The sequence below is a fragment of the Python bivittatus genome, unplaced genomic scaffold (genome assembly GCF_059951505.1).
Source record: "Python bivittatus isolate LINGU-HERP-01145 unplaced genomic scaffold, Pbiv_v1 ctg000080_np1212, whole genome shotgun sequence".
Taxonomy (NCBI): domain Eukaryota; kingdom Metazoa; phylum Chordata; class Lepidosauria; order Squamata; family Pythonidae; genus Python; species Python bivittatus.
In genome coordinates, this window is record NW_028277035.1 from 9,392,262 (window position 1) to 9,417,890 (window position 25,629).

The 25,629-nt window shown below is 42.4% G+C and overlaps 1 protein-coding gene across 9 annotated transcripts in view; it reads left to right on the forward strand.

The window, feature by feature from the left end:
* The first annotated feature begins 18,313 nt into the window (after positions 1-18,313).
* The window catches only part of ARHGAP44 (Rho GTPase activating protein 44), a 118,103-nt gene continuing 110,787 nt past the window's right edge, over positions 18,314-25,629 (forward strand). For 8 of the 9 annotated variants that reach the window (XR_015794694.1, XR_015794695.1, XR_015794696.1 and 5 more), the window contains exon 1: positions 18,315-19,267. Coding sequence is in view for 5 of the 9 variants with exons in the window: in XM_088133484.1 (XP_087989610.1) it covers positions 19,215-19,267 (53 nt within the window). In the remaining 4 variants the exon portion in view is untranslated. Of the gene's footprint in view, positions 19,268-25,629 lie in introns of all 9 variants that reach the window. The other variant, XM_088133487.1, reaches the window with a different exon arrangement.

The window sequence follows — 25,629 nt, forward strand, 5'->3', positions numbered from 1 at the left end:
ATAAAATAAAGGCTGATTATTCTGATTCTAATGGCACAGTAATAGTATTTGCTGGGTGCCAAATCTTCTACTAGCTTTGATGGTTTCAGATTACAGCCTTGCGATAATCATCCTAATCTTTTCAATTCGTTTATTACTCTACCTTGAGCAATACGTATAAGGAAAAAATGCAAAAGTTAGTGGCACAGAAAGAAAACTGTTATAGCTTTAAGCTCTTTTTCATCTTTAGCACATGCTGAAAAGTTCTTTCAATGTTTGCTGTAAAATGCAACATTAGTTTCAACAGAGCTCTGAACAATGGTATTTCCTTGAGAACTCTTAATAGGGTTAATTTTATTTCTTGGCCAGATTACAAGGAGGAGGTCTGGAGACAGTGTTACAATCAACTTTTGGATTGCAGGGACAAATTTCATTTGAAAGTTGTACCCAACAATACCTGTAGCCCATTTTTATTTTATTTTCTTCTTTTCTCAAAAAAAAAAAAAATCAAAAATTTCAGCTGACAACAATTAAAACATCTTGCCTGGGGCGGGGAGGGAGGATGTCAGAAATGGGGTTGGCTAGCCCCTTAGTGGCCTGGTGTGGCCTCTATTGGCCTCTTGGATCTTTTTATCTTTTTTATCTCTGTAAGTGTGGTCTTTTATAACTTTTAATCATGTATTTATGATTTTAATTTGATGTAAGCTGCCCAGAGTCCCCATTGTGGGGAGATGGGCAGGGACAAGTTTAATAAATAAATAAATAAATAAATAAATGTTCCCCATTCTAACCAATTTTGTTTACCATAATTATCCAAAAATCTCTGCCAGTTTCTGTTTGGAAAAATAGCTCATTTCTTACCCATTCCAAGTTGAACCAGTGATGAGGCAGCTTATTTTAACCTAGTTTAATTCATGTATTGTATTGATAAACTATTTTTATCTATGTATTCCTTATTATTTAGCACATAGAAATAGCCATGATGCTTGTACCCATTAGATGTGCCTTGACCAATGGCTGACCCGTCTGTTAGGCAGAGATGGCAGCAACAGATGAAAACCAGACCATCTGCCCTCTTTTTAGGAATGCCTGTTTATTAAGGTGCTGGACAAGACTCTGGCAGCAAGTTACTTAGGAATGCTTGCTAGGGCAGGAATGTTATTGGTAGGGAAAAGCCTCAGTCTACCTCTTTACCTTTAACTGACAATGGAGATTATGTGTATGACGTTGTTCTTCGTGATTGGTTTGTAGGGATGTATACTTTTTGACTGGTTTATAGTTATGTACACTGCCCAAAATTGTATAAAAGAAGGTTCACTCAAAGCAGGGGTATGCCCATTTTGGAATTTGCTACTGGGCAACCTTTTATTTCCAAATAAAAGTTTTAATCCTCTGCACCTAGCTGGTATGATTTATTGGGCCTGCATGCCAGGTAAAAGACCTGAGTTTTCTGGGATAACACCAGGAGCTTTCCAGCATCCCAAGCCTGCAGGAATTTTTCTTTAAGTAAGCTTGTTGTATGATTCTGAGAGGGAACAGTCCAGCCATTCCTGCATTAGTGTCGGCCGCTTTCAGTTATGCCAGCTTTTCATGCTGTTTTTGTGATTCCATTGTCTAGTTGAATACCTAGAGCAAGAAGCCTCAGAGGCTTCCCCCCATGCCCATACACTCCCTCTCAAATACCTGATCTGCTCCATCAGAGCTGGTTACAGTTCCTTCTCCAATGGGCAATGGTTTTATAGGTGAAAGCACCCACACAATTGCGGGCCCCGCACTCCCACTCTGCTCCCCCACGGCTCCTCCCTGGAGGACACAAGACTGAAGTCAGGTCATCCTCATCCCTTCAGAAGTAGGACAGGAGTGGCAAATCAAGGAAAGGGGTGGAGGGCATAGTCTTTTGAACCATCATCTGGGAGACTTATCAGCCACTTCAGCCCACAGGACCCAAAAGTCCATTTGGCAGGGCTGGTTCTGCTCAGTTTGCACTCAGACTGCCCCCAGCAGTCATGAGTCAAAAGGAGCTCCACGGCCACCACTTCTCCTATGAAAGATGTCCAGTGTATTTGTCCACTTCCCTGCACCTAGTGTGACCATCCTCCTTTGGCCACCCCCTGCTGGATGGACAGGATTATCTGGTCCCACAACTGGACCATGAGCCCCAACTGGCTGCCCAGGGGTGCACTCCTCCCCTGACCCATTTCCTTACCTTGTATTCTCTCTCAAAGGACTACCAGCTAACGCTTACCCCCTTCTGACTCCTCGGTTGTCTGCCTCCTCCAAAGACGCGGGGGTGAACTCACCCTGGGCTGGCTGGCGTGTGTTCTGGGACCGAGGCAGGCCGATCCGAGCCCTGACAGATGCCACACTACAATCCTGGATCAAGCCCCCAAATTGTTGCCTTTAAAACTCAGGCATCCTGAGTGGCATGGAGCTGAAGACCTAGTCCCTGAATTTGAGAGAGAAACACTTTTAACTTTGCAAAGGTGGCTTTTTCACCCACCTGAAAATACGAGTCACCAAGTAATTCAAGCAAAGCAAAATGCATTTATTAAGGGGGGGGAGTCTTTTTACAGGTACAGAAACTATTATTTAGTTGCTGAAAAAGCTAGTTTTTGCAAGTAAAAGAAAGAAGTGGCTTTGGCTAAAAGGAAAACATCATTTCCTGAACTTCAAAAGGAAGCATGGATGTCATGCTAAAATGCTAATATCACCTTTTTTAAAAAGCCAATAATGAAGCCTAAAATTCCAGGTAATAAGGTGACTGGAACGAACTACTGATGAGTAGTATCACCACACAAAAACCCTTCACCATTTACCGTATTTATTATTTATTTAAATTTATTATAGCCACCCATTCCCATTGATTATGGGTGGCTTACAAATACAAACAATAAAAACAGTCAAAAGCATACCAACCTACAGGCAGCCCAGACAAAAACAATCAAACCATTGTGAGAAGGAAATCAGATTCTCCCCCCCTCCCCCATGTCAGCAGGAAGTCAAAGCTTCCCATTTGTCTCATTCTATCATCACTTATCTTAACAGCAATAAAGGCATATGGCTAAATTATAGTAAGAATGGGCTCACCTAAAAAGATTAAGACCTAACAGAAAGACTCAAGAGCCCTCCACCCTAGCCCAAAATTAAATAACTGAAGACCTGGCAGGAAGGGGAGTCATGAAAAGATTTCTTCCCGAAGAGATCTGCATTCCAATGAGACAATACCAGATAAGGCAAACAGGGAAACCCCAACTCAGTAGGGTGCCCGACCTTAGAACGCTCCCTTGTCAATTCCATCAGCCAGCGCCCTCTCCTGCAATCCCAGCTGATTACCCTTTCTAAGAAATCCTAGAAGGTAGGTTTCCCTTCACAACTTTTAAGGATCTTCCCTATAAAAGAGGATTCCTGGGAAGCCCTGATGCGGCCACCTCACAGCTGATTGTCTTGTGTATCTGGGTCTTGGATATAAAAGTTTTCTCTCTCCTTCAAGAACCACCTGCGTGTTTATTCCCAGCTTTGAGACGAAACTCGTAAATTTGCATTCTAACATCACTGTGACAAAGTCACATGGTGTGACTCGTGTTGCACTGTGAGAAATTTTTTCCTGTGATGAAGAAAATGGAGTTGCTTGTCTGATTTGTTGTGAAGCAAAAGCTCCAGGGGAAGTTTCAATGGGAAAAAATTGGGCCAATGTTTGGAAATTGGATTTCCTAAAATGTCATCTCTCAAGTAAGACTCACAGTTTTCTCTCTCCTTCAAGCAACCACCTGCATGTTTATTCCCCGCTGGGAGACCAACCTCGTAAGCTTGCATTCTAACACCATAACAAATCAAACCAAACCAGGGACCCCACAAACACATCAACCCCAGGCCTGAGACCAAAGCCTGTGCTTATCTCTGGGGGGTTGCTGTTCCAGAGGGCAAGGGCGGCAAAAGAGAAGGCCTGTTTCCTTGGTCCCATAAGATGACAACATTTAATAGAAGGGACCTAGAGTGTACCCATTTCTGCTGGAACGTACTGGCCATGATTAGTCTGTAAAAACACTTTACTCAGTGAAACCAGATTGATATAAGATTATGTTATACCTCCAGCCAGCCAGTGAACACCCAGGAGATTAGTATGAGAGACTTTTGCAATGTCTGTCAAATATTCAGGCACTCCTGAGCTGCACCAGGCTATGCCTGCTAGGTTTGCAAACTCTTTAGTTAATGGGCTGCTATCAGATGTCAGCAGCAGTTAAAAATATCAATAATAAGGGGACAGAGACCAATAGCGGATTTGTTAAGGACAGCAAATCTGAAATGTACTTTCAACTCAGCCAGCCAAGCATAACAGCAAATATCGGAGCCTAACCACCAATTCCTTTAGAAACTATGTGCTCTGGAAGCACAATTTGTTTTAATTAAGAAGGAGGGATTTCACCTAACAACCGGGGCTGACACAATATTGCAGTTTCAGTTTTGGGGTTGAGGGAGAATTGCTGAAGTTTGCTGCTGCCACCTGCTGGACTACTGTATCACTACAGACTCAATCTTTTGCGTCATGGCAGGCAATCAAGGGGTTTTCAATCACCTACGATGTCTGGAGGTTAACCAGGAGTAAGGTCAAAGGCCAGAGACTTTCTCAAATACTTTCTCAAAAACATAGGAAGTTTTGATTTTATTTTTTGTTTTAGTTTTATGTGGCATTTTGTGATAACTGTTAGTGCTATTTAATGTCCTTTTTAATGTTACAAATTTCTTGCATTATTGGTAATTTAAGTAAGTATCTTTTGACTACATGCCATGATTTGTGAAGAGAAGGGAGACAGCCATGGAAGTCTTTACAAGGTTTTTTCGGGGGGTGGAGTTTAAGGGAGAAAGGAAAAATAATTCTTAGGTACTAAGCTCAACTCAGGACTTGGATTCAAGATGCTAAAAATCTAATACAATCAACTTTCTTTTTAAATCTAATTTTGATAAAATCTTACAGATTTGTAACATCCATCCTTCTTCATTCTTTAATGTGTGATTTTTACCCTTGGAAATCATTCCATGCTATACTGAGTCACAAGCAATCTTTAAGCCATCTACTGGTAACACTTACTAGCCACTTTTATTCGAGCAGAAATTAATCGCTCTTTTTTGAGGAGAGGGGAAATCCATTTTTAAGGTTGTTATTGCCACCACTTCTTTCCAAAAAAAAAAAAATCTTAATTTTAATGCAATCTGAACACATATTGTCATGCATAAAATTAATATTAGGAATATGCTTCTCTTTTAGGCATAAGCAAGGAATGCAAATTTAGAACACATCTTATTCCATTCTGTGCACTCTGAACAAAATAACAAATGTATGTGTGAAGCAGAATTTACTAGTTGGGGATGTAGTGCAGTTCAAGAAATGGCAAGTAACAAGACTGGCTGTAGGTTAACAGAGAATGACTATTTCAGAAGTTATCTTCATCATCATCATCATCATCACCACCATCACCGCCATCATCTTTTATACATACATATCTGGATTATTTTTTCAAAATGGAGAGGTGAGTGAAGGAAGGAAATTCAGTATCTGATGAACAGTATTGTATTAACTGATTTCTGTAAAAGAAAGCCATGATAACAATATATGTGGCATGTCCTCTCAGCTGGAAGGAGACATTCTGAAGCAAGATGGTAAGAGACAGGAAGAACTTCCTCTGAGCCAATTCTTGTCCTGGGCAAGCATGCGTCCCAGAGAGAGAAGATGCACACATCACAAAAGTTCTGTTTTGCAGTTTGTGATATGGGTGCTCCCCCAGAGCTTGATGGTGGCCTTTTCCCCATTTGGGAGACCTCTTAACTAATTTCTCCTAAAGTCAGAGGTTTCCAGTAGATTTCTCCTGCAGCCTTTCCAGCAAATCTGATCTTATATTTTCTAGTCTGGTTCATAAATCCCTGTAAAATATGTATCCAATTACATTTTCCTGCTTATATAAGTAGTCTCTCTTGCTTCACCTGCCTCCCAGCCTCTGGATTCAAGCAAGCCATTACTCTCTCCTCAGCAACACACACACACACACACACACACACACACACACACACCTCTATATGGTAACCTACAACTATAGCTGCCCCTCTTGGTAAAAGCCCATGACTACAAAACTATGTTGCTTGGTGTCATCATAATTTGCACATGGAATTTATATTCAGAAAGAATTGTGTCTTGACAGCCAGGCAGATTTTTGCTCATATCAACAGCTCTGATGATTATGATGGTTAATGCAAAGTGGCCCAAACTGCAAATACCATGAACTGAACACATGATAAGGGTAGAATTTATTTTTCTTCTGTGAAGAACAGAAGACTGCAGAGGCCATGACAGTAATATTGTGAACATGGCACTTTCTGCATATTCCTATTGAGTGGCTGGAGAGAACACTAAATGGCTTATGGCAGTGTTGTCCAAACTTGGCCACTTTAAGATGAGTGGACTTCAACTCCCAGAATTCCCCAGCCAGCCATGCTGGCTGGGGAATTCTGGGAATTGAAGTCCACTCATCTTAAAGTAGCCAAGTTTGGACAACACTGGCTTATGGTGATCTCCACCTGTTCCCAGCATTCCAAGCCTGACAATGTAGTCCACCTCAATACTTTGGACGACTGGGTAGCCAAAGAGATACTATGTGGAAACAGACACAGGCATTCATCATATATACATAAACCACAAGAAGCAAGAAGTTTAGTTCCACAGGCTATAGCTTAGAGGAGATGGTTGAGATTTGACACACCCAAAGTCAAGACAGTCCACCATGGACAGCAACCTAATTATCATCTTCATTCCCCTGTCGGTATAATATGCTAACAAGGCCTTTTTTGTAGTTCCTCGCTCTTCTCTGCCCACAGCAACAGAGTGTATGCCAGCCCAACAGAAATCCTCTTGTCATACAACTCTTGTCCTTTCCTTTAAAATATTTCATAGAGGAAGCAAAACTGAAGCAATGATATACAGTGGGGCAAAAAAGTATTTAGTCAGCCACCAATTGTGCAAGTTCTCCCACTTAAAAAGATGAGAGAGGCCTGTAATTTTCATCATAGGTATACCTCAACTATGAGAGACAAAATGGGGGAAAAAATCCAGAAAATCACATTGTCTGATTGTTAAAGAATTTATTTGCAAATCATGGTGGAAAATAAGTATTTGGTCAATATCAAAAGTTCATCTCAATACTTTGTTATATATCCTTTGTTGGCAATGACAGAGGTCAAACGTTTTCAGTAAGTCTTCACAAGGTTTTCACACACTGTTGCTGGTATTTTGGCCCATTCCTCCATGCAGATCTCCTCTAGAGCAGTGATGTTTTGGGGCTGTCGCTGAGCAACACGGACTTTCAACTCCCTCCCAAGGTTTTCCATGGGGTTGAGATCTGGAGACTGGCTAGGCCACTCCAGGACCTTGAAATGCTTCTTACGAAGCCACTCCTTCGTTGCCCGGGCGCTGTGTTTGGGATCATTGTCATGCTGAAAGACCCAGCCACGTTTCATCTTCAATGCCCTTGCTGATGGAAGGAGGTGTTCACTCAAAATCTCACAATACATGGCCCCATTCATTCTTTCCTTTACACGGATCAGTCGTCCTGGTCCCTTTGCAGAAAAACGGCCCCAAAGCATGATGTTTCCACCCCCATGCTTCACAGTAGGTATGGTGTTCTTTGGATGCAACTCAGCATTCTCTCTCCTCCAAACACAACAAGTTGAGTTTAGACCAAAACATTCTACTTTGGTTTCATCTGACCATATGACATTCTCCCAATCCTCTTCTGGATCATCCAAATGCTCTCTAGCAAACTTCAGACGGGCCCAGACATGTACTGGCTTAAGCAGGGGGACACGTCTGGCACTGCAGGATTTGAGTCCCTGGCAGCATAGTGTGTTACTGATGGTAGCCTTTGTTACTTTGGTCCCAGCTCTCTGCAGGTCATTCACTAGGTCCCCCATGTGGTTCTGGGATTTTTGCTCACCGTTCTTGTGATCATTTTGACCCCACAGGGTGAGATCTTGCGTGGAGCCCCAGATCAAGGGAGATTATCAGTGGTCTTGTATGTCTTCCATTTTCTAATTATTGCTCCCACAGTTGATTTCTTCATACCAAGCTGCTTCCCTATTGCAGATTCAGTCTTCCCAGCCTGGTGCAGGTCTACAATTTTGTTTCTGGTGTCCTTCGACAGCTCTTTGGTCTTGGCCATAGTGGAGTTTGGAGTGTGACTGTTTGAGGTTGTGGACAGGTGTCTTTTATACTGATAATAAGGTCAAACAGGTGCCATTACTACAGGTAACGAGTGGAGGACAGAGGAGCCTCTTAAAGAAGTAGTTACAGGTCTGTGAGAGCCAGACATCTTGCTTGTTTGTAGGTGACCAAATACTTATTTTCCACCATGATTTGCAAATAAATTCTTTAAAAATCAGACAATGTGATTTTCTGGATTTTTTTCCCCATTTTGTCTCTCATAGTTGAGGTATACCTAAGATGAAAATTACAGGCCTCTCTCATCTTTTTAAGTGGGAGAACCTGCACAATTGGTTGCTGACTAAATACTTTTTTGCCCCACTGTATCCACAGAGGCCTTGTATCCCTGCCTTATTCACCCCTTTCCACTCTTGTCTCCTTCTTTACACAGTTCTAATCTTCAACACAGAAAGAGCCATCATAAACATTATAAAGTGACTGGGTAACTGTAGAAATGCTGCAAGTAAACAGAGATGAAACAAAGTACAGTATGCTGACCTGCTTTAATTATCGTTGTACATTACCCTTTAATTAAAAAACAGTTAACAAATTCCATGAACTCCTTAACACTGAATCAGTATTAATCAGTGACCATGCGTGGTACTTTAAACTTAAAGGCTAAACTGACTCCAACATTAAGAGTGGGAAAATTCGGGGGGGGGGGTTGCAAATCATAGCTGAAAACATGCCAAATTTGAAGAACGCATGTCTTACACTAGGGTGTCTCCTGACAGCTTTTATTTAATAATTCTTTTAATTTAAATAGATGGATGACAGACAAACAGATAGAAAGCTGCTATGCTGAAGAGTGAAACATTAAAAAATCACATTTATTTGCAGCAAATCACATTTATTTGCAGCTCCCACTGTGCATCCTGGGGGCTACCTCACCTTTGGGTAAATGTTTCGTGACTGGCCATGGCTGCCATGGCAGCCATTTTGTGAGCTTAAAAAAAATATCTGATAACATTTGGTGAGGATCCCCTCAAGACTCCAATTGTAACCCAGGCCAAACAATTGCTGCTCAAAGGCATTATACCAGAGTGAGGGTTATATGGACTTTTAGATGTGGCTGATAACAGCTCTTAGCAGCCCCAGCCAGTATGACCACTGTTGAAGCATGCTGTCAATTGCTCTTGTTGTTTAGTGCATTTATATTCCACTTATATTCCATCTCCAGCTAAAAACAGCTTGTGGGGGAGAGAGATTGTCTCCCCTGATTTTATCCCCATCATAGCAATCCTGTGAGGGGAGAGAGTGACTGGCCCAAAGGTATCCACTCAGTGAGTTCTGTGGTTGAATTGGGACTTGAACTTGCGGCTCCCTGTCCAAGTCTGAAGCGTTCCCCCATAACTTTCCCCCTACAACTTATTGACAGTCAGAAGGAAGGATGGGAGGGAGGGAGGCAGGGAGGCAAGCTCAAGAACCAGGCAGCATAGTTTCTTCAGCCTCTACTCTAAATAAAAAAAGCTGAGCCTTTGTGCTTTGAAGAAAGATTTTGGCTTCCTAGAATTAAAAAGCAAAGTACAGTAAATGACTTTTGTAATTTTCGTCTGCCATCTACTGGTTCATTGTAGAATAACAATCGGGCTGCACAAACGTTTGAGGGACAAGGTTGCATATGTTTGAAAAAAATAAACTGAACAAGAGAAAAAGCTAGAAATGCAAGGAAAATGGAAACGTCATTAGAAGAAAGAAAATAGAAGAGACAGAGCAAAAATAATGATATATGGTAGGCAAGGGTGGCAGAGAAATTATTTGCCAGTTAAGCAAAAAAAGAACTTAGATATCAATATCTGTGGGGTAGGCAAGGGAGGCAAATGACGAAATATATGTGACAATTACGCAAATGCTGAGTCTTACAATATATACTCGCATCAGACATTGATACAGAAATATATCATCTCAGCATTTGCATCACGATGTCATTTTGGCTTGTTGCAGGTGCCATAGGACTTGGATCAGGGGAACCCAGGCTCAAGTCTTTACTTGACCACAGAGCTCACTGGGTGACTATGAGCCCATCACTCTCTCTCTCAACCCATTTTATTTCACAGGATTGTTATTGTGGGGATAATGTTAGGGAGATCCCTATGGGCATCTTCTTGAGCTCCCCAGAATCTTTAAGCCCACTGACAATTATGCTTTTTTATTGATCTGCTCAGCCAGGCATGATCCTGAAGACGTAATAAACAATAATGAAGCTCTGGGCAGGAAGGTGAAGAAGCTGGAGAAACAGTTGGTGTTTCTTTTACTCCTTCCCGTTGAAGAACAAAGGTCAGAAAGAAAGAGAAGAATATTGTAAGTGACTAACCGGCTACGCAGATGGTGGCAACAGGAAGTGTGATAAGTGTGAAAGTGTGATTCTTTAACCATGGAGTCCATTTCCATCTTGAAGGACTTCTGGCAAGAGATGGGCAATGCCTTACAAGAGCTGAGAGCAATGTGTTTGAAAGGCACTTTGGAAATATGATCCAGAGGACTTTAAGATGAATCCTTTGGGGGCAGAGAAGGGAGCCCAAAAATAGTGAATACCAAGTACTGGGAAAGGAACTGGGAGTGCATACTTACTGCAATGTGAAAATACCTCACTTATATTTTCTGAGGACATGTCCTCAGAGCATAGCCTCCATCTCATAAGTAGCCCATTGCAGAGGCAGGTGAAGCCAGCCCAGAGCGCTCTGCATGAAAACAGTGTTTTCCCAGGGAACATTGAAGAAGACCTCCTATCCAGAGAGCCCATGACACATGCAGGAGATGGCTTAAGGCGATGTTGTTGGGGTGGCTATGAGGTCTACTATGGGACTACTTCCACAACTTCTCTCCTCTCCTCTCCCCTCCCCACAGATTGGTTGACTGATGGACCTAGAGAGCACAAAACACTGAAATTGACTTACCCATCCCTAGCTAAACAGATGTAATTGAAAGTGTAATTGAAAAGAGTGGGCTCTTTTGCTTCTGCATGGCAGATTCTTTGCTTCCTCCCCTTACAGAACATTCTTATAAAAAAACCACTACATCACTACATCTGGTACAGATACGGTTTTAACATACAGCCTCATTTTTTCTTCTCCTATCCTTTTGGATAATCTGGGCAGTACAGAATGTGTGCTGTGATTTGACACAAGAATCAGTAGTATGTTTTTTCAAACTCCACTTCTTCTGCAATACTTATCCAGGAGCTACACTTGGCTGAATTAATCTGGATGACCTTTAGATGACTGCCAAGGGGGACAGAAATGATGCTTGCTTCCACTTACTGGCCAATAACTCAATAATCATTTTGAAAACATTAGGTGGGTGCATCTCACAGCCCTCCACAGCTGACACCTCTCTCACACACACCAAAACCCTTTCTTGAACTCCTGCTCCAAGAACACGCTATGCTGCAGCCACATCTGAGTTGCAGTTCAGAGAGACTAATTCTTTGCTACCATCTAGTGGTCATTAAATCAATACATTAACAGTCTTTTTGGGGGGAAATGAATGGGCAGAGCACCTGCATCTTACAAGCACATATTCGGTATGGTGATTGGTGGCAACTTCTCCCATGATTGATACTTCACTTTCATCCAGAGAAATGTGCCAAACACTACTTACAGTGTTGCAGGCAGGAGCTGCATGGACAACAGCACAGCATAGCTCCATTCCACATGCGTGTTACGGACACGCAATGGGGACAGCACATTTTATGCTCACATGATTACCTCCCAGGTCTAGGACAGGAGAAACACATAGTAGATCAGTTTGTGTGGATGAGCCCATACACAAGATGTTTAAGTACTGGGAGGAATAAGTCAAGTGATATGACCCAAAGTTTCCTTTGTCTCTGTACATGGAGTATAGGGAACAAACAAAGAATGAGAAGTCTTAATGCAGGAACGCATATATGATGTAGTTGATGTTACTGATACCTGGTGGAACAAAATTCATGAGTGGAATAAGAGGGTTAAAGAGTATAACTTACTCAAAAGGAATAAGCCAGACAAAATGTGAAGAGGAATGATGTTAAATGTGAAGAAAATGCACACTTGTACTGAGATCAAGGAATCTGAGCAGGAGAGTCCAGACAAAAGCATTTTGGAAGAAATACAATGAAGGGGGAACAACAAAGATACTATTGTTGGGGTGTGCTGCACACCAGGCAGAAGATTTGGATAATGCCCTCCTGGACTAGACTTTACAGAACCTTCAGGGAGGAGAAACACAGTAATTATAGGATACTTCAACTACCTTTCAACTAGCTGTTGGAAAACCAACTCAGCCAAGACTGCATACTCCCCAGAATTCTTAGTGATCTTGCTCAGTGCTTCATCTTCCAGTTGAAGAGACAAGGGGATCGGGGCTCCTAAATCTGATTCTAAGTAATAGGAAAGAACTGGTTGAAGAGGTAAAGGCAGCAGGGATCTTAGGAGGAAGTTACTATATCATCTTGGATTTCAAGACACTCCCAAATTGAAGCAAAGCTATACAGGCATGGTAGATTTCAGGAGAATTAATTTCAACAAGCTTGGAAAAGTACTAGATGGAATCCCATTGGATAGAAATGTTCAAGTCAAAGGGAGCACAGGAGAACTCAGAACTTCTCTAAAAAGATACTGAAAGTATAATTGCAAACCATCCCAATGAGAAGTAAAATGATGTGGGGGGTGGGGAGAGAGAGATTGGAAACCATTGCAGATGCAAAGATAGCTTTTAAATGAGCCAAGAGTTAAAAGGGACATGTATAGGGAATGAACAATGGGTATATTCAACAAAGAAGCATCTCAACAAGTAGCAATTACCTGTAGAAAGATAGAAAGGGTAAATACAGAGGGAACTTACCTCTCAAATGAAATTAAAAGCAACCAAAAGTGTTCTCTTTTGGCTATGTCAATAATAAGAGAAAGAAAACAGAGGGAATGGGTCCATTGCAAGGAGAGGACAGCCAGATAATAACAGGTGATAGGCAGAGGTAAGGCTCCTCAACTTCTATTCTGCTTTGCTTTCCTCAGAGGTCTAATGAACCTGAACATAAGAATTGACAGAAGGGATAAGTAAAAGCTATTTCATTTATATACCAATTAAATCAACTCAAGATGATTTATAAGGAGGGAGCTCCTGACTATCATGAAGAAGTTTAAATTTCAGGGACCAGGTCAATTACATCCAAGAGTCCTGAAGAATATTGTGGATGTTATCTTGGAGGCCCTTTCTGTAATCTCTGATAATTCACAGAGCGTGGGAGCAGTGCTAGGGAGCTGGAGAAGAGCAAATGTTCCTATCTTTAAAAAAAGAGGATCTTGGAAGCTGATGTCAATTTCAGACCTAGTCTTGATAGAACAGTTTGGTAGACATAATGTATCTTGACTTCAGCAAAGCATTTGACAAACTCTCCCATGAGATCCCAGTAGAGAGATAGTAAAATGTAGGCTGGACAATGCAATCATTAGATGGATGCAGAGCTGACTGAACAATTGCACCCACTGATTGTAAAGAACAACTCTGCCAAGCTGGGAGGAGGTGACAAATGGCATATTGCAGTACTCTACTCTAGACTCTGCGCTATTCTACATATTTACAAATGACTTGGATGAGAGCTTTTAAAATAGAGTTATACATTTGCTGAGAACCCAGAGATGGTTGTGTGGGGATAGCAAATACTTTAGAGGACAATATCAAGATGCAGGAAGCTCTTGGCAAGCAGGATCAATGAGTGGAAACCAGCAAGATAAATGTCATCATGGACAATATGCAAAATCCTACACCTAGTTATATAAAACCAAAGGCCTGAGTTTAAGATATAGGAGCATACTGCATAGCAGTACACGTGAAAAGATCTGAGTGTCTTGGTGGATCACACACTGAACCCAAGTTAACACTGTGATGCAGCTGCATCAACAGTAGTGCCTTATGGTGTCCTGATGGAGAAAAAGCATTGCTTCTCTCTATTCTGTGTTTGTCTCACCACAATCTAGAATATTATTTCCAATTCTGGGCACCGTGTTTGGAAAGAACATTGACTAACTGGGCCATACCCGTATCCAGAAGACAGCAATCAAGATAAAGGTCCTGAAAGGGGAAAAATTAGAAGGAACCGTTATAAGTATTGGGTGTGTTTAACCTATAGAAGAGAAGACTGTGGGGAGACTTGATCATTGTTTTCAGATACTTCCTGGGCTGTCAAGTAGAAGATGGGGCAGAATTGTTCTGAGTTGTTCTAGAAGACAGGACAAGAAACAATGGTTCAAATTACAAGGAAGTAGACTTTGGTTAAATATCAGGAAAAAATTATTGAAGAACTGTGCAACAATGGAATAGACTAACTCAGAAGCTGGTGGACTTACCTTCACTGGCAGTGTTTAAACAGAAGCTGAACAGCCATTTATTGGTGATGTGTAGTCGTAGATTACTTTGATTGCACTGGAAAACCAGAGAGTTCTGGAAGTTTGGGTCCTGAAATGCTGGGTCCTGATGCTTTGGGGTATATATGAGACATCTCCTACTGCTAATAAAATGCATTTTAACACATAATTACTTACAATCAGTATGAAACCAGTTTATAATGGTGGCAAAACATGTAATAAACTCAAGAGAGAGAAGGTTAAGACAGAGTTATCCTTGACACAGCCTGTACCCAAATGTAATCTCTGTCCCACTCGTCAAACTCAAATGTCTAATATTTGCAGAGAGATACAGCTTTTTGGAGGAGGCACAGTGGCTTCAATTCAGATTCAAAACATAAGATGAGACAACTGTTTTTGTAGAAGAAGCAGTATCAGGATTGACCCTCCAAGCAGTTTCAGGGATGGAAGAGAGGGGAAAATTTTGCTAGACCTAGAGGTTCCCAAAGACTTACAAAAACTATATCATAGCATCAGCTCAGTCTCCTTCATCATGATGCATGTAAAAAAAAAAAAAAGGGCCTTGTGTTGCAATGCTGCTTTCATCCTTCTGACCGCTCCCCCCAAGGATGTCTCTGTAAGGCCAGGATAACTAGCCAGTGTGATGACACAGCCCAACTTTGAGGCTAGGGAGGCCTTACCCACTCCACAAAATATGCAGACAGTTCCCCAAACAGAAATGAACAGGCTGAAGTGCAAGTCCCTTACTTTTCTCTGTGTTTGTTTTTTTAAAGAAAAGATTATCCATACATGTTTAGGGATCCTTCCTTCCTTCCTTCCTTCCTTCCCTCCATCCCTCCCTCCCACCCTCAACCAAGTAAAAGTGTGTAGCCCAGGCATTTCTGTTTACCAGTATTATTAAAACATTAAAATAAGATGATTGCCTTACCTGTTTGTAGCATACAGTCCATCTGCTTCTTCCTGATCTGACACATTTTTTTATCTTTAATGGTCTTTAATTTTATAGCAGTAATTCTCAGATGCCACCATTAAGATTGACCCCTGGGGCTTTTCACTGCACCCTCCATCCCCTTGAGATGTATTTCTATTAAGAAAATCTACACTGATATTAGCTAAATGGCATCTGGATAGAGCTAAGTGTTTCTAATGGATTTTCAAGGATGCAGGTCCCCCCAACAGTGGGATAGTAAATACTTCTGCTAGTTGCGAGAAACTTACTTGCACTGACATTTCCACACATTTGCCCACAATTTCAAATAACACTTTCGCAACTTACAGAAACAATTAACATACCATCAAAGCTTATCCAGCGCCTTGACAATTTATTTTCTATGGCTCCATGAATTGTTTTGGCTCCCCACTATGACTTTCTTTCTTGCTTCGTTTCCCTCCTGTGCCTTTCTTTACCCAAAAGCAAATCTTGCAGGGGTCATTAGGACTTACCGCATGCAATTCCCACATGTTTTTCCTCATCCTCGTCTTTTCCAAAAGGCTTCCTCTCAGATCTCCCCTTCTAATACCCTGGCCGTACCATCCCCATTATGCATTAGGGGAAAACATTCTGGCACAATGGTTCCCAAAATGGTGAATAACAGGCAACGAGCACATGTTGACAGTTAACAATCACAGGGCCTACTAGTTGTCTCTTAACTTTCATCACTTTCCTCTGAAGAAGGAACCATATGGTGATAGCACTTCAGCTCATATTGTCTGCCTCTTCAATTCTCCGTTGCAAGGCAAATAATAAAAGTTACAGTGGCCATTTTCTGCCCCAAGTGCCTTGGGCTATTCTGCATGCCACTCCACTCCTTTTCATCTATTGTTCTATGCCTAGCACTGATGGCCCTATACATGTCTATAGTACATGCACCCACCCTCTTTAAAGCCACCTACATCCTGAAATCCTCTAGCAATTAGCCCAGCCTAGGACCAACCTGATCCTAAGAAATTTCAGGGTGGTCAGCATAGATTAGCTATCCTAGGATCCACCCTCATTAACATCTGATTGCCAGCCATCAAGCAGACATCTGCTTTATCTAATTTCTTTTTTACTTCATCATTCTTGCCATTTTATCCTTGTTGTTTCTTATCCTCCACATCTGAAACAACCAGTAGCAGTTCTGGGCTAAGAGTACATGCATTTATATCCCTCTCATATGACTTTCCATATAACAAAATAAAACTTATCCTGGACATTAAGAAAATGTATGAGTTTATTGTTATATGATAAGTGAAATTTTGCATCATATCTCATGAGATCAGAGAAGGCAGTCAACCCAGAGTTCTTACTCAAGGCGCAAATGACCAGCAGCATATTATCCTACTTTGGACACATTATTCTCTCTGGAAAAGATGGAAAGAAAGAGAAGAAGAGAATGACCAGCAGCAAGGGGGATGGACTCAGTTACTGGGGCAATGAGTGCGCTGTTGAAACATCTGAAAGACCAAGTTAGGGATAGATCGTCATGAAGAAAATCTACCTATGTGGTCGCTCGGAGTTGAAAATGACTTGATGGCACATAACCAATTATTGCTTGGTCCAAACTGTGTTTTTCAACTGTAAAATGGAAGCATTTACTTGCTGATTAGGTGCCAATAACTACAGAAAATAATGAAGCAGCACTCCTGGTGTATTGGTAGGGTTTGATGATGGAATTCCTGATCTCTGATGCAACCCATTATCATCTTTTACTAGGGATTTTAATGTAGTCATTTAAAAAAAAAATCCTTGTAAGCTGCCCAGAATCTTTGACAAGCAGGCAGCCCTAGAAATTTACATTATAAATAAATACATATAGCCCAGGGTTTGCAGTGAAGGTGGTACAAGACAGGAAAGGATAGAAGTAAACTAAATAACTAAACTGTAACATGAAAGATGCAGAAGCAGGATCCTTGGAGATGGCAAGTAAACAGGGGAAGAGAGAGCTCTTGGAATCAGCATGGCAAGAAGCAGAGGAATCCCCAGAGTGGGTCATCAATGTCCAAATAGTGAGTGTGACTGGCTAATTGGAGCCACACCCCTTTTTAATATCACGTTGCATGCACTTAAAAGGGGGCAAGGCTTTGATCCCCCCCCCCATCGCTCCTATTGATTTGGCATTGTTGATCTTCCCTGCAAACACGAGCAGAAAAACTACTCGTGAACAAGAGGTAAAAGATAGGAGGCTTTGTGCAAATAATTCCAGCATCAATTGCCAGCGCAGAGCATGAAGAGCTGGAAGTTTTGTTTGGAAGAGAATCACCCAGTGGATTTGGCTGGAGGGTGAATCCTTGCAGGGCCAAGGGGAGGAGGAGATGGGAGGTGTAGTTCGGGGGCCTAGGCCAGAAAGCGGGAGACAGGAAATGAGCAACACGCAGATCTGTCCAAACACAAATTACCAAATTGCCGCGTGAGGAAGGGAGTTGGCTTGGGTTGGGACGGAGCAGGCTTTAGAGCTGTTCTGCACTCTTTAGAGCCCCCTACTGGTGGAAGGTTTTGCAGCAGGCGGAGGAGAATAAATTCTTTAAGAGCTTCCTCAGACTTTGCTCGGGTGAGTCTTTAGGGTCATCAGGGCGGGAATCTGCGTTACAAGAGGCTACAATAATAACTCGAATGAATCTAAAATGCTGCAGTTATCCAGGCTGGAGCGTGGCTAACTGCAAAAGTCATCCCAGAGAAAGTCGAGGCAGTTCCCGCTCCAAAACCAGACCTGAAATCCGAATGAAGTGGATCCAGATAAGCAGCATCACCCAGAAAAGCAACCCAGATGTTACGCAATCTAGGTCCTTCCCAGTTTATGCCTCCAGATGTGTGGGACGGAATCCCGTGGCCATCTTGTGGCAATCACACCGAAGTATATATTCATCGCGCCAAAGAGGGGGGTTGTTTGCAACAGTCCACACGCTTTGCCGGTCAAGTGACTAGGAACGGAGAATGACAGACGACCCCCCCCCCCCCAAAAAAAAACCAGGTTAATTTGCTGTATTCCTTCCAGGTGGTAACGATCGTCTTATTCCTAGACTCCCGGTCTTCTTGACGGAGAAGCCCCGCTCTTCTGCCAGCCGGGCCAGACTACGTCGCAGCGATGCTCACCGTTGCCTCCCTTCATGTCCCCACCGGAGCAGCGGCTTCGAAGTGCTCCGCAGCGCCCTCATCCACCACGCGTCGGGAAGAGGCGGACGGAAGGAGGGGGACTACAGTTCCCAGCGCCCCAGGCTGGGCAGCCGCAGTGTGAGCCGTTACTCCCCCTCCCCTCCCGGTGTAGAGAAGCGCAGAGAGTCGGGCTGGCGCTGATGAGAAAGAGGGGAAGCGCGGGGATCCGAGCGCAGCACGAGCGGCCCGGTGTAGGCCAGGCGCGAGCGCGAAACGCTTCGGGGCCGATCGGGCGTGCTCGCTCCGCGGCGGCTGCGCTTCTGGAGAGAGAGAAGGTGACGCCGCTGCGCACCGGGAGGATGCGGGAGGCTGCGCTGTTGCTGGCCGGCGGCTGCCCGCCTCCTTTCCCGCCGTTGCGGCAGTGCTAGGGTCCTCCTTCGCTTTCTACCCTGCAGAAGAAGGGCCATGTAACCGCCTTCCTCCGCCTTCCCCACCCCGGGATAGCCACCGATCCTCCCACCTCCCTCGTTCCGGAGCCAGCCCGCCGCTGCGCTCCCCGGCCAAGGGCGCAATCATGAAGAAGCAATTCAACCGCATGCGGCAGCTGGCCAACCAGACGGTGGGCAGGTAAGGAGCCAGGAGCGGGGTGGCGGGGAGGGAAATGCCCCTGGCTTCGGTTTGGAGCGCCCCTGGTGCACTGCGCCGGCGGAGAGGGGGCGTCCGTGCAGGACAAGTCTTCTGCGGGGCGGTGATGTTCAGTGGACTTGCCATGACCTCCATTCCGGTTTTTTTTTTTTTTGTAGTAAGCCCCTTTGGGGTATCCTTTCCTCTGCATTTCTGCCCACCTCAAAGCACAGCCTTGCCCCCAATTCTTGATGGTGGCTGCTGCTGTTGCTCTCACAAGCCTAGCATGTTCCAGCTGGGGCACCCAGGTGTCTGCTGGCCTCAAGTGGATGTTATTCACGAGGTCCAGCTGTTCAAGAAACTCTGGCTGTTATCTAGTCCTTCAGCCAGGAGTCTTAGGCCTCTTGTATTGGCTTGCTTGTAAACAGCTGCCTGCAAGTCTGCCACTTAACCAAACTCTAACCAAAGGAATTGCTTTAGCTGAGGTTGGCTTTGAGTTAGGCAGCTCCTGAATCCAGAGATGCTAAACCTGAGATGCCCTTTATGGGGAAAAGCAATTTTGAATTGTAGTAACACACTTCCTCCTCCTCCTCCCCTCAACCCATTCTTGAAATGGTTGGGTCAAGTCACCAGGTATTTCACTGAATTAGACTCTTTACATTACTGCAAAGGATGGGGAGATGTGAAATGCTAATTCTGTTTTGGTTGGGTTTTCTTTTAATATGCAGAGACAAAGTCTGCAGGATTTGGGGAGGGGAGTAGTTTTAGTCTCATCTCAAGACTTCTGCCTGATTTGCTTCTTGGGCATCTGGCAGGCTGACTGTTAGAAACAGACATCACAGAGCCCCTTTCCATACCTTGCTTTGGGGCACTGGCACTGCAAGATTTTTTTTTAGCTGCTGGTGTGGCTGCCAGAATTAGTCTAGGGTGGAGAAGAGCCAGGCCAGCTCTGATGTGTTGGCTTGGCTTAAGTCCAAAGTCTGGACTTGGCTTAGTGTGATCGCCTCCTGCCAAACCTTTGAGAATTAGTCTATAATCTGTACAGAATCTGACCCCCTCTTCCCCCCCACCAAAGAGGAATGGGGAAGATGAAGAGTCAGGATAGGGTGGAGCTGTGCAGTATTCAGAGGATGTTGTTACTCAGAAAAAAATACATCTGCCTAAAGTCTCTCTCGGCTTTGCTTCCTATAAATTTTATGGACAGGTCTTATGACAGAAATCACAAAAAATCACAGCGCTTTGCTTGTGTTTTGTTTTGTTGTCCAGATGGACAATCCATCATTTATTCATGCTAGTCTATCAGACTGATACGCTTCCATCTTTATATTCCTGATTCCTCCTGTAGCAGCTGGAGACCATCTTTATATCCTTCTCTGAGCAGATGACAATGGATGATGCTTTTCCTTGAGGCTTGAGGACAGCTCTGTCTGTCCACAGCTTGCAGGATTAAGGATGCTTTTATCCCTTCTTCCTTTGATGACTATAGTTGGCCATTTTGCTACGTTTCCTTTTTTATGGCATATCAAGTCTTAGATTTAATTGCAGTCCCAGGAATGGCCCTGCTGTGCAGCCTGCTTTTGATCCATGTGCCTAAAGCCATTCCTCTGTGCGCACACCCCAATGAACATTTCATTTCAGATCAGAGGGAAATTATGTTGTCCCTGAAACAAAAGAGTGAGGTGTGCTTCTTTTCCCTCCTCAACAGTCCATTCGGTTAAGGTCTGCTTTCTGGAGGGGTCATTTAGCTCTGCAAGTAGACAGTGATTGAAACAAGGGCATAAGTGTGTTTTGATGGGGGTGAGGAGTTGAGGTAGCTAGAGGCTTTGCTGCTGCTGTTGGTAGGTCTGGTGTACAGGAATAATAACATCTAATTAGCTGAACAAATGACCTAGATTAGATACTATGGCAGGAGATGACTTGGTTAGGAAGAGGACTGATGGGAACAGTAGGGTAACTCTACAATACCCAGAGATATGTGGAACCAAGTAATATGTTGCTGTTTAATCCATGTTGCTTGCTTTACTAATCAGGATATCTCTAGAGCAACTCTGGGATTTCATGAGGTCTGTCATGAAACAAATGTTTTAGCTTGCCTGTTACAGTAATTGTATGTTAATGTTCTAGCTTTCATGTTAATTACAAATGCACATAAATGTGTGTGCCAGGTGACAGGCCAAGACATATGATGGTTTTGTGCAGTGCCTGGTCTTTGCCTGACTTTTCAAAATGAGCAGTTGTTTTTAAGTGTATTTAGATAAGCAGCAATCAGTTGTAGTGATGCAAGTATCTACAGAACCTGTGTGTATTTTGGCCCTCCCTTGTGTGTTAACCAGCTTTTCAAAAGCTGGGCGGGGGGGGGGGTTGGAGAGAGAAAAAGACTTGGCATTTGAGAAGAATGGATCTGCTGATGTGACCAAGCATCCTGGTTTAGTTAGTTCTGGGTTTCAGAATTGTTATGCTGATCTTTTAAGATGATAATGTAAATTTAGAATCAGTGGGGTTCGGAGTTTGTTTTCTTAGTTGTGCACTTGAAAAAAATCAATGCTTTTAGTTTCCAGAATTCTGCTTTCCTGAAACTTTTATGTTACAGAATTATAGAAGTTGCCTGGGAACTTCACTTTGCTTCTTGGCTTCCAAAGGCCTCATTTTGTTATTATGAGAACCCAGACCTTTGCAGATCCAACTAGACTCTTCAGATCTTAACAGCTTATTAATACAATCACTAATGAAGGAACAGAAATTGCTGCAGATAAATATCTGTTATTTTTCTTTGAATAAATTATTAGAATGCTGCTGCTTCTTAGTCATGATTCCTTATCTTCCATTAGGGGCTGTACTGCCCCCTAGTTACCTTATCCGAATCCATGAGTTTTAGATTTGTTTTTCCATGGAGTAGGATGTATGGTAGATAACCTTCTGCCCTGTAGTCTGTTTGTGATGCATATATATCATAAAGCAAGTGCTGTGCCGTGAGGCCGTTTAGTTAATGCTCGAGAGAGAATGGGAAATGTTAGGGAGGAGCAAGATTGTGGAAGAGGCTGCAGTGGTAATGGTGATGACAGACACAGATCAAATTGCCAGGTAATTGTGGATAAGTGGCTTAATTTTTATATGCTCTCCATGAGTATATACATGAGATGCTTGGCTATGGAAAAACAAGCTTGGGTTAACATGCTTCCTTTCCATCATATCTTTGAAACCTGATCTGGGAAAGTCTGCAAGATAGGAGTTTGGTGTGGTGGCAACCAGGTCCTTATCTTTGATATGTCTCTAAATAGGTCAGATCTCAGTGGTTGGGATTTCCCAGGAATCTTTGGTTAACACACTAGAAAGTCACATTTCTGCTGCATAAAGCTTATTAGATGTGCTATAATAGCTTGCAAATACAGATGCAACTTCTATGTTTTATAAGACATCTATGTTTTTTAAGTATTCAGAATTAAGTTCCAGAGGCTTGCGTTCTCCAGGAAAAAGGGTATAGGTTTGCAGCCATATTAATTTTAAGGAATTGAATAAGAAAGAGTTTAACTTTTAGTCTTTAGTTTTCTTCTAAGCTTAGTAATTTAAAAAAAAATGTTTTAAGGTAAGAAAAGGTATACCACCATTTCCATTTTTTTTTTTTAAGTATCTTAAAAAGGATTAAGAACATCCAAGGGAGATTATTTCTATTTGTCTTAGTACAGGCACTGATTCTACAATCAGTGGAAATCCTGAACCATGTGGGGAGAAACAGCAAGAAGGATGGGTAATGGTATGTTTGGCTCCTGCAGATGTAACACTGGATAATTGATTTCTTTTTCCTCTCCTTGTATCTAAAATGGATCCTGTGTATCATTTTAGATGTGGTTAAGGCACACTATTATTCCATTCATTGTTTGCCATTTGGCATTGAAAGAGCCTTGATCACCATGACTGATGATCTATGTTAGAAGAGATAATAACTATGTCCCCGTTGATTTTCCCTGGTGTTTCTATGGGCTAGGACTGGTACTGTAGTCCTGCTCTTGCATCTAGAGGCCATTTAGAGCAACTTTTATGAAATGGATTGAATTAACCATAGGAATATCCTATCAAATAGATCTATGATTTACTAATCTCCAGGTTGATTGATGTATTAAGTTCTGTATGGGCTGAACCTGGAAAACAGTTTAGAAGTTTCAATTAATGTTAACTATAACAAGTATAATTCTGGCTGATTCATCTGATTTAAGCCTTGTGGCGTCTGTGTTTCATAAACTGCCTTGGCCATCTTCAATTCAAGATGCTGTTGCTTTACAATCCTAAATACTTTGGGGCTCAAATATCTACAAGACTGCCTCCTGCCATATCAGCTTGCAGAAATGCATTATTAAAACAGGAGCTGGGGGCGGGGGGGAAATGTGGTCTCTTTAGTGGTGCCGAAGCTTTGGAGTCCTGTGTCAAGTGAGATGCATCTGGTGTAACTAATTTTCCTTATCCATGCTGGATTAAAACTATTGGCTCAATGTGGCATTTTAATTGCTATGTTATTTTTTTTAACCCAGTTGTCTTCTTTTTCATTTTATGTTATTGTTTGTTGATTTGTTTGTCTAAATGTCACTCCAGAAGGGAAACTGAGGGGTAGAGTCCCCCCCCCACCTACCCTATTTGAATAGTGGCCGCTTTTTCTATGGCTGGGTCTAGAATATTATTTGGTGATAGCCCATTGTGAGTTTCTTGGAAGCATCAGGCTCTCTGTTGTTAGATCCAGACTCCTAAGGTGGATAGACATTTTCTTCTGAGCCAGCCTAGAACTTGAATGCTTGCGTCCTTCCTGAGTGTCAGAGAAATTGCTAAGGCTGTGGGTTGGGAGGTATCTAGCTGCTGGAACTGGATTTACAGGCTGAAAGGTAGCAGTTAGGGGGAAGAAGAGCTGAAGAAAATCTGCTGAATGAGAAGTCTGAGTCACACTAATGCTAGCATTTTGTCTTTAGCCAAAGGCCGTCACAGTGCACATTTATAAAAGGGATAAAAGCATAAAACAAACATACTAAAATATAAGAAATATTTCACAGATAAAATCTGAAAACAGATTTATCTGAAAACAGATAAATATTAGTTTTCAAACCAGATTATTTAACCTGTTGTTCTCCTTAGCCATCAACTACAGTCCCATCAAGACATCTCTATCGCTTTACAAATTATTTGCAAATTTTGGTGTTTGTGGTTTTTGTTGCTGAGGCCTTTTTGTTACTGAGGCTTTGAAGTGCAGAGACAAATTATGTTCCAAGCAGTAAGCAGAATAATTATTTTATTCACTTTCATCGCTCTGTATTTCTTCATTGGCAAATGAATTGGAACAGGATTTTTAAAAATGTCCTATTATAGCTTACTTTCTCAAGTGGATGGTGACCTTCTGTTTGGCTCTCTGGACCATACTCTTATCAATGTATTCTATAGTGCTTGGTCTCTTATGCCCTGTCTGGCTGAGTATGGGGATTAGAGTAATGGTGCTCAACCCAGTGGTTAGGAAAGCACTGGTACTTTTACACTTCATACTGCAGATGGTTCCTAGCAAAGATAACAGTAACACGTTTTTTTCAGAATGGCCCATATCTCATAAATCTGGCATTGTCACATAATTTTGTGTGGGAATGCCAACTTCTGTAGAGGGAAGAAGGAATGGCTTTGAGGGACAGGAGGAAGAACCACTAGCAAAACAATGGTCAGATAAAAAAGGACTGAGTCCAGAGCAGGAATGTAACATGAGTAAACATCTCAGACAAGCCCCTCCCTAATTCTTACAAATTATTTGCATAATAAATAATTATGCAAGGGAATAAATGGGGGGAGTAAATTCAAACTAGCAAGTTTTGGTTACTATAGCTTTACAATAAAAGTAATACTGACTCACCTACATTGATTCCTATTCTGATCTACCTTGAACATCTCACAAGATTTTGGCCATTTCTTTTTCTTATAAAGGTTGTGTTTTTATTTAACTTAGAGATGCAGTGGAAGGTGTCTGAAAGGAACCCGTACCCCATGGTGCCTGGAAATGCTGTGTTGCCAATTTCTTGCTTATGTGGTGGTTCTCAAAAGCTTTTTGGTGATATTTTAGTGGATAAAGTGCATAAAGAAAAGGGTAGGGACCATTGAATTAAATGTTATTAGATCTGTATGGATCTTAATGGAATTCATAAACACATTTGATTTGGGTTCATCCTTTTGTTGCATTCTCAGATGGGAGGACTTAACCACAAGAGAAAATAGGGGAGTGTTTGTGGTAGCACATCTTGTAGTCATCTGATGAGATTGACCATATTGCATTTTCCTCAGTTCTCCTCCCTCTCACTTCTATTTGTGTTTTTGGCCTCAGAAACACTTTCTATATGATGTTATCTAGG